We start from the raw sequence: 17463 nt of genomic DNA, 5'->3' as shown, positions 1-17463 counted from the left end.
ATAAAATTGGGTAATAATAGCAGAGAGACAGGAATATTCCCTCAGCTAAGAGGTTCTCCATTGTTCATGCAACACCATATTGCAATTTTAAGGTCATTCTTTTCTCAAATGCAAACTGCTAGCATTCTCCCTCTCAAACGGTAGCTAACAGTAACAGGAGAATTATGCACAGAGCACCTGACTCCCTTTTTTTCACTAGCCTCTCAGTGTAACACACACACACACACACACACACAGGCACACACGCACACAACTCAGCACATGCTATTTGGGCTTTTTAACTTGACTAGAACAGTGGAAGTGCTTCTGTGGCTTTGGAGGGAGGAATTAGAGTTAATATAAGCAATAGTCAGAATTTCCTTTAAAAATAACGAATCCACGTAAACATTTGTTTATAACCTTCTTCCGAACCCGTATTTACTTTGCCACATACTCTTTTGCACCCCGAGTCCCTAGATAACCCTCCCATACCCTGTTTTTGCTCCATAATAAGAATTCTAGATGAAGCCACTGGATCCAGTGTATCTTATCACGAGGTGCTCTTGTAGAGATGGGTGCTTGCAGCTTTAAAATGCTCTTAATACAGCTCCACGGATCAACCCTGGCATCTGAAATTCTTCACGTATTTCCTTAAAGATTGACTATAGGATGAATGTCATTTTTTTCTCACAACCGATTGTGCCTGTGACAATGATGATGGCCAAGCAATTCTCCAAAATGTATGAAAATCTGGAAGGTTCAAAGGTACTTTTCTGTATCTCTCAAGATACTGACATCTTAAATGTAGTTCCTGCATCAACCACAAGATGGGCACTATGATACCTTCTCGATACACTTGGTGGTGGCTTACAATTTCTGATGATAGTATTTTTCGAGACTTTTATTCTAAATTAGAAAAAAAAAAGTTTGCTGTTGTTTTTTAACTTTCTGGATGCTGCTCTACTAAGGCACTCAATTCACCTGGAAGTATTTCATACTTTGAAAGATTATAAAACAACACTTTGATTCTAATCACAAGTCACAGAGCTAAACATCGTGGAAACAGCGAAATATATTAAAACGTCTGTTTCTGAAGTTCGAACTTTTGGAGAGAAACACTGAATCTTTACAGAAACCCTATGATTTAGGTCTCTTTACAATAACCTAATTTTAAAGATCATAATAGTGCATTGATAGTAGTAATGGCAGAAATGTTTCTGAAAAATAATTTGAAACAGTATTTATGAAGGTCCTACGTTTTGCTTCTTTTCCAACAACTTAATATGAAATAAATATATAGCAAAATTAATAGTGTAATTATATCACATTTTAAACCTTTATAATATGACAATAAACAATTGTTTAAAAATTCATAAAAAGGAATAAAATAACATTTTTAAATATTTTGGCTTCTAGTTGGTTGGCGTTTTATCTGATAACACACTAATTTCTTATTATAATAGAAAATGAATATAAAAGATAATGAATGACCCAGGCCCAGACAGGAAGTCCAGGATAATGAATGGCACGGCACGATGCATGTGCTCTGCCCCCCCTTTCCCGCTCTGCTAATGACAAGTTCTACCACCGTGAGCAAGTTTCATAAATTCCCAAACCTCCTTTCCTTTACTCTAAGCAGAATAACCCCTTCAGTGGTTATCAGAGTCCAGTGTATGAAGCGCTCAGCTGGGCGCCTGGCACATGGTAAGCATTCAACAAATAGCAAAGATTCGTTTTGTTTTTGTTAATAATAGTAGAAAACATTTATACTTCACTTACTATGTGCCAGGAACTATATATATATATAAAGTTATATATAAATTATATCTAACCGTACACACACATTCATATATATGTACGAACGTATATGCGTGTATATGTATAAATAACTTCTTTTAATTCGCACAACTACTGTCTCCATTTTATAGAAAAGGAAATTGATGGATTAAGTAAATTTCCCAAGGTTCAGAGCTTATAAATAGTGGAGCTGGGATTGAAACCCGAGCAATCTCTTGCAGAATCGGTGTGTTTAATCACCGTATCTGAATAATGATAAAGACATATAAGGCAGAAAATTAGCATAAACCTAAAACTACTGAACAAATATAAATACATGGCATTCTTTCATTGTGCACTGATGGTCCACGATTCAAGATTAAACTGAAATGAGGTGTTCTTTTTTTTTTTTAATCTTTAATCATCCATTTGCCCAATAGGTGGCGCTAAACAAATGTGTTAAGAGAAATACAGAAAAAATGCAAAACCAATACTGTTCTGCTGCTCAACTTTAAAACAAAATAATGAGAATATTGTGCCATAATAAAACTTTAAATAAAAATATAGGCAAAGGGAAGTAAGTATACATTTCCTCAGTATTTACTGTTTCAAATTTTATTGGCATGATTTGTTCTTATTTTACATTGGAATTTTTCTCTATAAAATTTTCTTAGTTCTGCCACTCAAAGTTACGCGCACTTATCCTGGTAGGAGTTAGTCAGCTGGATTTTCTCAAAGTAAAAACTTGTAGCCTCCTCAATAAAAAATAAGGGCTTAATCAAGGTGACCCCCATCACTCTGTGAAAGCAGTTACTCAATAAACATTTATTTAATTTAAATGGAACCGAATGTCTTAAAGTTGAAACTCATTTGGGCCAGAATTAGTGAAAAGTCCCAGGCAATTGTGTTTTTTCCCAAAACATGACTTTTATGTTCCAATAAACCTACTGCCATGGAAAGTCCCTGCTTCCACAGTTTGAAATTCAAATAATGCGACTACAAACAACCACCCTCTTAACCGATCTCAGCTGTTTTGAAATTGTCCAGGGAAACGAAAGCAGTATCTACAGTGATGGGATTCAAACCCACCTGCCCATGGGGTAAAGCTCACTCTGAAGCCCATCGCGAAGGCAGAACGTAAACCTACGTAGACTTTCAAGACGGACAACTGAAGTATAAGATTAAAATCCAGAAAAGTTACAGCTGTGTGTCCTTTAAAATATATGTGCATTACCTGCATAAAATTACCAAAAATCATCTCTGGAGCTCACCTTCAGCTACCAGTTAAATCTCTTGCTCTCTCTCTCTGCACCCTCTGTGGAGAACACTGCTCACCGTGATAGCACGGAACTTAGAAATGGCCAGCTTCCTCCCAAACCCCTTCCCTTTGTGTTTCCCACCCCCCACCCCAGCTCCGGATAATAACCTTTAATTTATAAATCTTTAATTCTGCCATCGATGTAAACCACAAGGAAAATGTTCTCTACGCCTCAGTTTCTCCACGATTCTGTGCTGAAGACCTACCGGTATGTCCTTCCTGTTATGTTGCTACCGTTCTTTTACTGTTTATTCTTTGGAAACTGCTCATCAGCATGACCTTCAATGACTGTTCTTCTCTCACATTATGCTAAGATGTAGGGCAACATGATTTGGTCCAGACTCAACCAGTATCTCCCAGTGGAAGATACCATATGTCTGTTGTGCACGTGGCCCCTCGGGGCAGCATCTTGCACATGTCTGCCCCGTGGTACCTCCAAGGGGTTGTTCCACCATCTACCTCTGCTCACTCACTCCTCTCTTTTCAGGGCCACCTAACGAACCTTCCTCTCATCCTGCCCTGAACATAAAGCCTTCTACTACGTTGCTCTGTGTATCAAGGATATTCTTTTCTACTCACCTCCTAAATACAATTTTTCTTTCATGCAGAAAGTACTGGCCCACCTCTTAAACAGACATAATTTCAGTGAACACCTGTGATGTTATAATGATTTGCAGTCAGTTCATAACTTTTCCCAATGCGTGTATTTTATTACCGCACAGCACACACACTTGGATGCTGGGCAAAGACTGTGGCTGGGTAATTTTCAAGAACGTCTTGTACACTGAATAAATGCATGTGGATGATCATTTAAAGGGAGACCAAAAAAAGCATGATGGACATGAAGTTTAAGCCATACTCAAACCTAAGACTGGAAATCACTTATTTATGACACCCTTAATTTGCCATGAGAAAGGAGTAAAATGAACAAATGAATTAGGAATAGTTTCACTGGAAATTTGCATTGACATTATAATATGGATTCCCAGATGCTAATTGATTTGGAAGAGTTGTATCTACCTTATCCAAAAAAATGCAGCTTAGAGTGTATTCACTACATAAAGCCAATTTACATAAAGTAACCCAATTTACATAAAGCCGATTTACATAAAGTAATCCAATTTACATAAAGTAATCTAGAATGCATTTTAGAAGTCACACTCTGCTCTTTCTCAAAGCATTGTTTTAATAAATGAGTGCTTTAGTCTATAATTTACATAGAGACTACGGTTTCTTGTCATTACAATTAAGCCAGCAGATCCTGTTATTTTATTAGGTAACCCGAGTCTACTTTATAACCGCATTGCTTTATAGATTCTCTAAACCTTAAGTGTCATTAGTAAGCATATTACAATATCTGAACAAAGAGTTTACACTACTTTTCCCAAGTTGACCCAAAATGTTAAATTACTTTGAGCTGTGCTGTAGAATTCTGCACATGCCCAATATATAGCTCGAGTTTAATAGATGGCTATGAATTAAAGTCATTAATGAACACATACAATACCACACATGCACTGTAGAGCTGATTTATCATATATTCTTTGTAAAGAGAAGAATTGAAAAGAGAGTTTCTCCTTCTAATCCGCTGTGGCCTGGAAAACACCTGTTAACAGAACCGTGTGAAAACATCCGTCTACTTGCAGGTGTCTCCTTGAGTCAAATGTCTGAGTTTTATCGTGTGAAGTTTGACCTTTCCCTTAGCTGCTAATAGGACTTTGTGGTTCCTCATTCAATCCTGACAGTATTTTAGGTCTATGAAGTAGCAGGATAAGGTGTCTTCATATAAAAGCAAATGTTACTGCATATAATTTAAAATCAGTCTTAATTTGGGTGAAAGGAGCCAAAAGGTACAAACTTCCAGTGATAAGATAAGTAAGTCCTGGAGATGTAATGCACTGCATGGTGGCTACAGTTAATAATAGTGTATTGCATATTTGAAAGTTGCTAAGAGAGTGAAACTTAAAAGTTCTCATCACAAGAAAACAAATTTTGTAACTATGTGTGGTGCTGGATGTTAACTAAACTTACTGTGGGGTGATCATTCTGCAATATACGCAAATATCAAATCATTATGTTGTATACCTAAAACGAATACAATGTTATATGTCAAAATACCAATTTTGGGGTTGAAGGTTTATCACCAGCCTATTAATGTCATCAAAGTTGACTGTTACCAGTTCTTTCACATACATTGAAACTTTATTATCACCTCTCAGTAATCCCCCCACAAAAGTTGCTTATCTGGCCAATCCCACCAAAGTGTCCCTTTCTATGTAAACAACGACGACTCTAACTGTATTACGTATTTTCAATCCAACTGTTCAGAGCAAATACAAAAAGAGTATGACGTTCAAAATATTTTGCAATATATACAAGAAAATAAACCTTGACGTGAACAATATTCATTTGCACTGGTCTTTTTTTCTTTCTTTCCACAAATTTTGGTCAACTTATGGTTAAACTGATGGCCTATTAAGATGCCCCCTTTATTTGTAAACTGCATTTTTCTTGCTTCTCCATAGTTTCTAACCCAAGCAAGAGACTTACATGTTTAAATTTGGAATCGAATATAGGCCTGCTGGAACCAGACCTACAGGCGAGGTGTCTCATTATTTGTTTGCTGGCTTCAGACTTCCCAGATCCTCTTTCTCCACTAAAATAAAATAGAAAAAAGAAAAAACCACAAGTTTATGGTTTTGGAGAACATAGTAAAAAAATTAAATAACCAGAGACAATTCTCAGGCACAAAGAAGGTGAGGAAATGACCTAGTGACTTTTAATGAGATGATGGCATCATTTAACACTTCCATGTGATTCACTCCTTTGCTGTACTATATACACAATAAATAAATACGTGTGTGTGTATGTTTGTGTGCCTCTGTGTGTGTACCTGTGTACACACAATATGGTGTTTTCGATGCTGGGACTATAAATGAATAGGATGCCACTTCTGCTCCCCAGTATCTTACAGAGTAGAACCACATGATGCAGGTAAATTATAGCAGAAAGGCCTTAGGCTGGAAAGAAAGACGCTTCCACCTGTCCCGTGCTTTGTGAGTGCAGGTGAGTGGGGTGGCCGCCAGGTGTCGGTGCCCTACAGTCGAGATGCGTATTTGGCAGGGCCACACGTCTGGCCTGGTTAAATCTTTGAGTCCTCCAGGACAGACGTTACATCTTCCTTGGAAAAGTCATGCAATCCTTCTCAGCTTTCCTCCTCCTTCCTTCAAAGTGAACATCAAGCATGCAGCTCCTACAACTAAGCCGGTAAAGATGGAGGAGCGACCAGGTAGGTGAGAGCCCGGCGCTCAGCAGATCTGAAAACGGCCTGATGGAGGAGCGACCAGGTAGGTGAGAGCCCGGCGCTCAGCAGATCTGAAAACGGCCTGATGGAGGAGCGACCAGGTAGGTGAGAGCCCGGCGCTCAGCAGATCTGAAAACGGCCTGATGGAGGGGCGACCAGGTAGGTGAGAGCCCGGCGCTCAGCAGATCTGAAAACGGCCTGATGGAGGGGCGACCAGGTAGGTGAGAGCCCGGCGCTCAGCAGATCTGAAAACGGCCTGATGGAGGAGTGACCAGGTAGGTGAGAGCCCGGCGCTCAGCAGATCTGAAAACGGCCTGATGGAGGAGCGACCAGGTAGGTGAGAGCCCGGCGCTCAGCAGATCTGAAAACGGCCTGTTGCGTCTTGAGGCTGCTGTCAGTTTGGACATTTCGTGTTTTCCATTTTCCTTTAATCTAGGAACAGGCACCATCCACATATGTCCTGCATGAGGACAGTGCTTTTGGTATTTCCCAGGCATACTTCGTAAGTGATATAATTCCTATAAATAATGACTGTATTATATTCCTGAGACTAGGCAATATAGGGTTAACATAAAACTCCAATACAATAATTACTAAACCAACGTAGTCCGATACGAAATAAGGCTTTTACTGCATCTAGATGAATACTCGTGAAAACGGTGTTTACTCATCGATAGCCAACAGTGGAAAATACATATAAAGCTCTTTTGCTAGGGCTTTCTCAGGTTTCTCCCTTGAGCACTTGTTCTAATGAATTTGATTAAAGGGTGTTTGCCAGGAAAGAAACTGACACTTAATTCTCTTATTCACGTCTCAACTTGTTAATAAAACGTCTACTCCCCTCATCTGTGACCGTAAACATTTTAACCACTTTTAGAGCGACCAGCTTAGCAGCCTCAGGGGAGCAGGTGACAGTGACCTGCGGAAGATACGAAAGAGCTCATTTTCTGGGTTCAAAGACCCTTCCTTTTAACCTTCTAATTGCAGAGCAGAAACAATCTAAATCTTTCATGATGGAAATTTAACGTCTACAATTATATTCCCTGTTAAAAAATTCTATTACCCAGCAACATAACTTGATGTGTCAGGCGTCTCGTTTTTAGAGAGATTTTGCTTGCATTCACTCAGGGATCAATCTTGAAAATACCATTTTCCTTTTCCAAATATTGCCTGCTCCTTCAAATGAGACTTACTGAGGGCCTACTACGTGCTGGAGTCTGTTAGTCTTCAGGGTAAAAGAGGTGAAAAGATACCGCTTCCTGCACCATGGGCTGGGGATACTCTCGAGGAAGGAGTAGGTACATAATTACGGTATAATTATAACAGGTGGGCACAGCTAGCAACGAGCCCATGGGAGAAGGGGCAGGTACATCGCTTGGAAGAAGCCAGGGGAGACTTCTGGGTGAGGTAGTGATTGAGCTCATTCTTGGAGAAGGGGCAGCGTAGAAGGCAGTGCTTACGCAACATTAAACACTCAACCAACACTCCCTGAGAGCAAGTCGAAACAGGGGCGGGTCTCGAGTCCCTGCGTATCTGGAGACACAGAGCCTGGGAGGCTGTGGGGCTGACCCAGGGGTCACGTGGGTCCCTTTTCCTTCTCCCCACCGTTGCCCTCACCCTGTGACCACATGTAGGGAAAATGATCAACTCTCTCGGCTAGCCAGAATCACATGGCTTTTTGCCATCTCATAAAATCCCAAAACGAGCACCACATTTCACTTTGAGTAAAATACAAAGAAATCTTAGAAAAAAGAAAAAATGGATATAATAGTCTTGGCCTCATAGCATATCAAGTTGCAACTAAAAATTCTAGTTCAACGTGTTCAAGAAACATTCCTTGATTTGAAAATCCACGTCTATGATTAAACCAGACATTGACCAAAGATTTGGGGCGGCGCTGATGGGTCATGGACCCATACAAAATGTGAAGCTTAAATATGAACAGCCTCGTCTGCTAAATCTGTACATGACAGAAGCAGACCCTATGTTGCTTGTTCCACAAGTTAGCTGCACATTCAGCATAAAACATTAATTTAGGTTTGCTCAGCATACTGTTAGGAGAATGGATATTTGTCGTACATGCTCAAACAATTAATTAAAACCATCTATCAAGGCCTTCAGAAAATTAAAGCAAAGGTAGAACTGGGTGGGCTCCCAACTCCCAGTTCTAGCCCAGGACAGAGATCTAAAAATTGTTAAAAACTATTCCTTAGGATGAAGCCTAGTGTGTTACGGGAGCCCATAATTATGAAGAAAATGAGAAATAAAATGAAAATTTGAAAATCAAATTAAAAATCCTCTGGCCTGGTACCGTAAATCACCTACTCCAGGAATATTTGAACTTTGATCTCCAAATCTTCAATTATTCTTTGTAAATGCTAATCATGGGACATAATAGACACTCTGTAAATGATCTTTACACAAAGTATTTAGTTGAATTCTAAATTGACTCATTTTAATGTATTAGTATAAAGGCAGAAAGCCTGTCGTAGTCAAGACAATCAAGGAGGTTGAGAAGCTACAGGCAAACACCAATTCCGAAAGAAGACAGACAATAGGTAGTAATAAGTCCTTATGATCATGAACTTGTCCTTCATTTCTTTTTTTTTTTTTTTTTGCAGCATGCGGGCCTCTCACTGCTGTGGCCTCTCCCATTGAGGAGCACAGGCTCCGGATACGCAGGCTCAGCTGCCATGGCTCACGGGCCCAGCCGCTCCGCGGCATGTGGGATCCTCCCAGACCGGGGCACGAACCCGTGTCCCCTGCATCGGCAGGCGGACTCTCAACCACTGCGCCACCAGGGAAGCCCTGCTCTTCATTTCTTGAAACGTGAATGAAGAAATCGTTTTTTCAGAATAAGTGGTTGATAACACGGCATTATTAGCCTTTAAAAATGTCCCAAAGGAATATTAGTTCTGCAGAATATTAACAAATCTTACTATTGTTAGCAAAACAATTCCATGAGCAAGTACATGTAGAAACAAAGACAAACAGGTTTCGTCACTGAAAGAACATGCTAGGCATTGTGAACTCTGTAATCGGTAGGTTCCCAAAGGATAGGGATTCATTGGCCCCTCACAGCTTCGCTAAGGTCCAAAGTCTTTGACAAGGATTAAGTGGACTCAATGAGAATTCAGTTAAGTCCGTGGATTTGTAACCATCATTTTAGGTGAGTCTGGGGGGACCTCTGCAAGCCTCCTTAGGTTAGCGGCACTGGGCGAGCCATGCTCTAGAGTCTGGCTGCGAGTGTGGATAACCTTCACTCGGGCTCAGAAGCCAGACTATTGGGCTCACATCCCAGCTACGCTAACTATTTACTAGCTGGGAGACCCTGGACTAATTAGCTAACCCTTCTAATACTCAGCACCTGATACATAAAATGACAATAATAACAATGATGATACCCATCCTACGAGGTTACTAAAGCAATGAATCAGATGACACATGGAGAGCACCTAGAGGAGACGCTGGCACTCAGCAGGTTCTCAATAAATACGAGTTGTTATTATCGTCAACACTATTACACACGCCCCACCATCTCACGATTTTTAAAAAGTGTTTCTCTTTTTGTGTAAGTGAGACCAGGAAACCCAACAGATAAAGCAGATGAAAGCAGAGTTGCTTGATTCAAGAATGCCCGGGTCCCCCACCCCACCCCAGGGGACACTTCCGAACAGGTGTAAAAACAACCATTTGCACACTATTTTGAAAACCAGAACACTAAAGTTTGCAACCCATCGATGTGACCCTCCATGGAATTTTTGATTAAATTCACAACGTAACAGTATATAAAGAAGTGCTTATTTAAATATTTAAATATTATTTGGGTTCTTTCCAGGTTTCCATAGTTACTCAATATGTAAATATTATTTGGGTTCTTTCCAGGTTTCCATAGTTACTCTTGTATCTCACTTGGACTCAGGTTGTGCAAAGCTTTATTCACTCATTCAGTTTGCAACCAACACCACTGCTGAAATCTACGCAAAGCCAGGGGTACTTATGAAAGTCTCCCTCTTGTGGCAGCGTGGTCTGATATAAAACACAATTCTCAACGCAGATCTTATTTTAATACCTAAATATTTCTTTATTCCTCTATCAATATATAACCACATTTCATCCCTACTTCTTGTGGGACACTTCTTTTTGACGTGAAGAGTTTTTGCTCCAAGCTAAATGCTCCCTCCTGAGCATCTTGGTATTTATGAGCTAATATTACCATTGCATTTCACTAAAAAATTAATTTGAGTGTATAATTTTGTTGACATATGAGCAAAGGTATAAATACCTAGAAGCGGGTGGGAAATCCCACATCTGCAAGGCCTTGCATGGTATTTTGCTCAGCACCACATTGTGGAGAAGGGTGGTACTACTATCGGGTGCCTCTCTTTCCCATGTTTTCTAAGGTTTGAAAGCAAGACACTAGTTCTAAGCTGTAAACCTTCAAAATGAAGAAAAAATTGGATGACTCTCGCAGACATAATGTTGAATGGTTGAGATGAGTTTCAGGTTCAGTTTGTTGATATCGATTCAGCTACACTCAGGGCCATTTCTAACAACAAAGGTGTTTCTCCTTTGTACCGAGTCAAGGGTACTCACTGCACACTTAGTGGGCAACAGACTGGTGAGGGAGTAAATAAACGTAAACCAGAAGAAATGAGGACGGTTTTACCGCCAAGCCCTCAGGGCAGAACTGAGCCTGGAGCTGGGGTGAGGGGCAGGCTCACCTGAGAATGAAGCACTGAGGTCTCTGCTCCTGGAAAAGCTGGTGGAAGGCTCTCTCCGCACAGGAGAAAATGTGAGGTGGCAGAGAGGGGCAGGGCTGCCCCGCACTGCCCAGGTACAGCTGGGAGACCTGGAAAACAGGGCAGCACACAGGCAGGAATGTCCGTGAAAAGGGTTCAGGATCCTCTACCTCACGATGCTACTGACATAGTTCCCATACACAGAAGCACATAAATCTCTAATTCTGAGTCTCACTTGTAAACACAAAACATTTGCCCAATGCTGCCCTTCTCAGTGCATTTTAAGCATCCGTAATGACAAAATGGAGACACACATCTGAGCCTTCATTATCTGGCTTGCAGGCTTTAAATCACTTGGCTGTCTTCAAAAAGAGCAACTCCCCAAAATCCAGTTCAGTAGCTCTCCACGAAGTAAGCTGAAACGGCGGCAACTTATATCAAATGCAATTTCTCTCAGCAACATTTAATTTCAGTAACATAAGACGGCAAAGGATATTTAATTTGAAAAGAAATCAGTTGCATCTGAAACATACAGATTTACAAATTTCTCGGAAAAAAGACAAAATGAACTTGATTTCAGGGCAATGGTGATTTTTAATGATCGCCACGGTGACTCAGTGCTAGTATTTTTAGTCCTTGCGAGTTTCGAGTGAATTGAGTTATATTCGAATCAAAACTAAATGATAGGAGGACTTGTGAGTCATGAAGAAATATCAGACACACTTAATTTTTATTCTGCAAAATAACTGGCTTGTATCTTCAAAGATGTCAAGGTTGGAAAGTTCAAGAGTAGACTGAGGGACTGTTCCAAATGGAAGGAAATTAAATGCCCAGTGGTCAGCGCACCCTGTGATGGTCGACTGGATCTTTGGTTGTTTGGGCATCACTGAGACAATGGAAAAGACTTGAATGAAGCCTCCTGATTAAATGGGAACAGCTCTCATTTCCCGATTTTGATGACTGTACGGAGGTTACATAGGAAAATGCCTTTGTTTGTAGTAAAGACACAGTACGTGTACTCAAGGTTGACGGGGCAACATGCCAGCAAATTATTTTAAAATGGTTGAAGGAAAAAAGCTGTTTGTACTAATTATTTGCAACTTTTCCATAAGTGTAAAATTATTTCAAATTATAGGGGAAATAATTTTTTAACGTAGAATCAATGATCTACTGCTACAAGAAAAAATTGGGTGACTCTCACAAAAATAATGTTGAATGGAATCTATCAGATACATATGAGAACATACTAGGAGATCCCATTTACAGAGAGCAAAAACAAAGTAGGTGAAACCAATCTACGTATGCTGTTAGAAGTCGGCGTGGCGGTACTTTGGGCAAAGGGTTAGTGATTGGAAAGAGCAAGTGTGGGCTCTGGAGGCTGGGAATGTTCTACCTCCAGTGCTTGTGGCAAAGTACACTCAGAGATGAGCACCTTCATGTATGCATTATATCCCAATAAAAACATCAAAAGCCTAAGTCATTAAACATTGTGGTTCTGGTGCAGAGAGAGAAAAAGGAACCGCTGGAACAGACTACAGAACTCCACTCAGGCCTACTCGGTGAGATTTGGGGGCCAGAGGGGCTGTGTCACTTATCCTTAAAGGAAGCTGTCAAGAAAATTGATTATTTGTAAAGGAAACAAACATCACTATCTCATGCCATCTGTAAAAATAAATTCCAACTGAATTTAAGTTCCAAATATGAACAGCAAAGCTTAACACATTTAGAAAAGTATGTAAAAACAGTACTCTTATGATTTGGGAGTAAGGGAATAGGGGTCAAAAACACCAATTGTATTGGGAAAAATCCTACAACATCATAGCTAACAACTCCTGTTCAACCACAAACAGCACACATATAATAATAAAAAAAACTCAGGCGAAGACAGAGAGGAAAGTAAGCTGGGCATACAATCAATAAATCCTCAGCATTTTATAAATGACTCACAAATCAATAAGAAAAACTGGAAACAAAATAGAAAATTGGGCAAAGAGTGTAAGCGGAAAGGAAAGGCCAATACACGTGAGAAAAGATGAAAAAACAGCTCTCTTCGTAACCAAGGAAATGCTATTTCAAACAATAAGGGGATACAGTGCGCGTGAGCTATTGGTAACGTTATCAATAGCAGCTTAGTAACGATGGCGCTGGCCTCACTTGCTCTATGCCTGCTGCTCTTCTCAGCATTTTACACTCACTCATCCAATTCTCCTAGAAACCCGAGACTTGGATATGAGGATGATTGTCCTGCTTACAGATGAGGAAACTGATGCAAAGAAAAATGAGTGACAGGTCCAAGGTCACGTGGCAAGTTAGTGGTGGAGCTTGATTTCGAAATGAAGTTTTCTCTAGGGCTGAAAAACACATGTATAATACTGAGTGTTGTTCTAAGAAATTCTACGTGTAATTTGGCAGAAACTTCTAGACTTAAGGAGGTAGGTTTGACTAGCGATCTCTCTGTAGAAATTCTCAAACATGAACCAGGAACTGCACACCAAACCATCCTCAGTACTCTCTGTAAGAGCAGAAAACGAGAAAGTAATTCTACGATAGGGATTAATGAATAAATATAAATAATTGTGTATTAAAACAATAAAACACTATAGGGTATTTAGAATGAATTAACTAGACCCGAACCTTTTATCATGGAAATTTTTTTTTTTTTTTTTGCGGTATGCGGGCCTCTCACTGCTGTGGCCTCTCCTGTCGTGGAGCACAGGCTCCAGACGCGCAGGCTCAGCGGCCGTGGCTCACGGGCCCAGCCGCTCCGCGGCACGTGGGATCTTCCCGGACCGGGGCACAAACCCGCGTCCCCTGCATCGGCAGGCGGACTCTCAACCACTGCGCCACCAGGGAAGCCCCATGGAAAATTTTTGAAAGCATAATGATTCATGACGATTTTTGTTGTAAAAGAATATAGTTAGTATATTCTCTGAGTAAATTAAAACAGAAAATAATGGCACATGCGGTTTTTATTACATATATTTGTGCACGTCTACAGAATGAACAGACAGAAGATTGGATAAAAGGATAACTTCGGTGATGTGTATGTGTAGCCGATTCACTTTGTTATACAGCAGAAACGAACACACCATTGTAAAGCAATTATACTCCAATAAAGATGTTAAAAAATCTATTAACGGATAATAAAGAACAGTACATAAAAAAAAAAAAAGGGTAACTTCGGGTAGTGATTGCCACCTTTTGTGAAGAGGAACAGGCTGAAGTGGAACTCAGTCTGTGTTGACATTACGCAGTGTCACTTAATCTCAGATACCATGTAATTGAAACGTACCTTTATTTTCAGTACCACCCAGAAAATACCATTACAATTAAACTAGCACACAGTGTCTTGGTATCACGTCTCTAAAGCTGCATCCCAACCTCAGGAGTGCGTGTGAAAACATAAGGCACGTTTCATTTTAAACTTTTAAGCGATAGGACACACTTGTGGGGGGTGGGCACACACTGCCTATTACGCTTGAACTTTTTGCATTTTGAATTATTCCAGAATTTAAAATAAATATAAAAGATATTCGAATGATAGTGACGTCTACATGATAATTCATAAGCCAGCTAGGAAGGTTTAGCCCACCTTTGTTCTCTTGCAGGATGAATTTCTATTTGGGGTTTGTTTGGGGTTTTTTAAACTTGCACTAACACTCTTTCACTTTCTCCCCAAGTCCAACCTGGCTCTAACCTAATTTTGACAAAATGCTTTTAAACTCCATTTGTTTTTGTAAAGTCCTAGTAAGGATTTCGTTAGATGTTATCAACACAGTGAGACCCAAGAGATCCAGGAGCATGCCTGAATCTACGTGTACGTGGGGTTCATCTCACATTCCTGCTGTGTTTCTTCAAACCTATTTGGAGTTCGGTATTCTCCTTAGGCTAAGTTTCACTAACATTAGATGTGGTAAAGAATCGTGAGTGTCCAAAATTTTTTCATGATAATCAAACCAATAACCTTTCTCAGTTCCCTTTTCCTGTAAATCTTCTTCTTTTCATGCCATGTTAGAGTTTGTATTGTAGAATACTCCATTGCTACCACCTGGTAATACTTTGCTTGATGCTAATTCTACACTTAAGAAGCAATGTAAATATGAAATAATAATTTTAATAGAATAGCATTTTCCACTTATTTATATTGAACCTTGAAGGTTTTCACCAAGCCGCTCTAGTTTTCTGAGTGATTGACAAACCACCGACTTTACATTGGTTACCATGATCGTTACTAATAGTATTGCATGTTCCCATTCGGTCCAGAAAATACTGTCAGGGTCAGACCCTTCCTTTCCCACAGGCCATCTCTCTCCATTTCACCTTATTCTCTCCATGTCTGTATCATTTGGGAACAAGAGCATTTTGGTCCGTGGGCATTGTAAGTGCTCTTTCACAAATGAGGTGGCATCACATAAGCTTCATTCGGGTCATCTCTAGTCTTTGCTGGACTCTGTGAGCCCAATAAGTAAGGTCCTTCTTTACGGATCAATCCCCTCCTATTCTCCACTGTGCATGATACCTGTCAATAAACATCCAGGAGATCTGCAGGATCCTGCCACGGTCTGATTTCTGAAGCCAACCATGCAGCGTGTAACTTATGAGAGTGCCATTCACGGGCCCCTAACATCAGGGTCCTGGTAGTCTGTGGAACCTGATGCCAAGGGCTTGACGGGGCGTGGCTGCTGTTTTCACACCATAGTATGAATGTGTCACTCTACTTGCCCGATTGGATTTCCCACTCATTATCTTATACCTATATATAGATGACACGCCCTGAAAAAAAAAAGTTTGTTGTACACAAACAGTCACATACAATGACTAATGATGTGTCTCTGGGCTCGGCACTTGGGTCCCTGAGAGCAGTCTGTCCTGCATCTGCTCTGCGGCTACAAGACCCGGATTTAAATTGTCTCTGCCACTCATGAGAGAACTTTAGAAAGCCTAGTTGATCTCCTGAAGTCTCAGTTTATCCATCTGCAAAGAGGGAACGATAACACTTACACTGATTGGGTCCCTTTGGGGATTAAATGTGGTAGCATACGTAAAGCCCTTTGCGGCAGGCCTGCCGTGTGCTACACCCTACTCTAAACCCAGGAGAGTTCTCCTTCCACGGCTAAGAAGCCCAGCCACCCTAGCTACTTGCCAAACCCCAACATGCCGGCCGTGGGGACATCTGGAGGCCGGCAGCATCTGAAAGTCAATGGAATGTGAAAGCAGAGGAAGCCCTAGGCCTGGCCTCCCACACTAGGTGTCGTGGTACACTTTGGAGGAGCTGAATCTCATCTGTAATTCGAGGATTCAGGATGACTGATCAGTCTTGTACTGCGTGTAGTCAAAAATATGACCTTGAGAAGTCATCCCCGGGTATTCGTCATCCTTTTGCACACTGAGATCTCAAGGTGATATACCTCTGGTTTGTGAACTCCACAGTAAAAGTTATGGTGAGAGACAATCGAGAAAAGTCTGATACTGAGTGTGAAGAGCCGATGCAGATTCACCGCCCAGGCATTTATTCTCAGACGTGCGCCTGCGCGTTGGTTTTCTGAACGCTGCTTTGCCAATGCCGTAGGCTTGGTCCTTGAATGACGCCATCTTCCCTGTGATTGTTACCTCCCCTCCCCCTTCTCCTCCTTCCCCTCCTTTTCCTGCACCTGCTCCTATGACAGAACTCCCAAAATGATTATGGGTACCTGTAATTCCTTTTGCCCTAGTCGGTCATGCTTCCACACACACTTAGCCCAGGGATGAGGCTGGGGTAAGCATGGGTGGAATGAGAAGGGTGGGCAAGTTCCAAGGCAGTTTTAAAGCAATGGTGGAATTGACTTTTGGTAAGAAGAGTGGAAGGTGGGGTAGTGGGAGGTCCTCTCGTACCCGGGAAGCATCTCTGTAATAATTCTTAGTAGCGTCCTCTGGAGTTTAGAGAGAGTAATCTCTTTCTCTCTTCCTCTCTCTTTCTCTCCCCTACCCCATGCCCCTCCAGCCTCTGCGAGTGCGTCCCTGCTTCAAGAACACACGTCTCCTCCTTTTATCTCCTGCTCCTAATTAGGGATTCTGTTTCGGACTGGAAGCAGCCTTGTGGCTGCACAAAACACAGAGAGCTCCCATGACAGTGCGTTTGATCCAAAAATACTAGGCAAAGAGATACGACAATACGCTTCGCTATCCACAGTGATGTGGACAACACAGCAGAGATCATGCTGCGTCTTCAGCTGCCTGGAATGATTTTCCACAAGCAATTTCTTTTTAATTTTGACTCTCATGATTCAAGCTGGAAAGTCTTTTAGAAAAATGTATAAACGCAGTATCATCCTTTCTTATTCCATTGCTTTAACATCATAATACTC

General features: G+C 41.0%; 1 protein-coding gene across 7 annotated transcripts in view; it reads right to left on the bottom strand.

The window, feature by feature from the left end:
• Positions 1-17463, bottom strand: part of MYO16 (myosin XVI) — a 530294-nt gene that overhangs the window by 241898 nt on the left and 270933 nt on the right. For all 7 annotated transcript variants that reach the window (XM_059995825.1, XM_059995821.1, XM_059995826.1 and 4 more), the window contains 2 exons: positions 11102-11229; positions 5624-5729 (listed from right to left, as the gene is read on the bottom strand). In XM_059995825.1, the coding sequence (XP_059851808.1) occupies positions 5624-5729; positions 11102-11229 (234 nt within the window). The remainder of the gene's footprint in view (positions 1-5623; positions 5730-11101; positions 11230-17463) is intronic.

Source organism: Delphinus delphis, chromosome 18 (genome assembly GCF_949987515.2).
Source record: "Delphinus delphis chromosome 18, mDelDel1.2, whole genome shotgun sequence".
NCBI lineage: Eukaryota > Metazoa > Chordata > Mammalia > Artiodactyla > Delphinidae > Delphinus > Delphinus delphis.
This window is presented reverse-complemented; position numbering and strand designations above follow the sequence as displayed.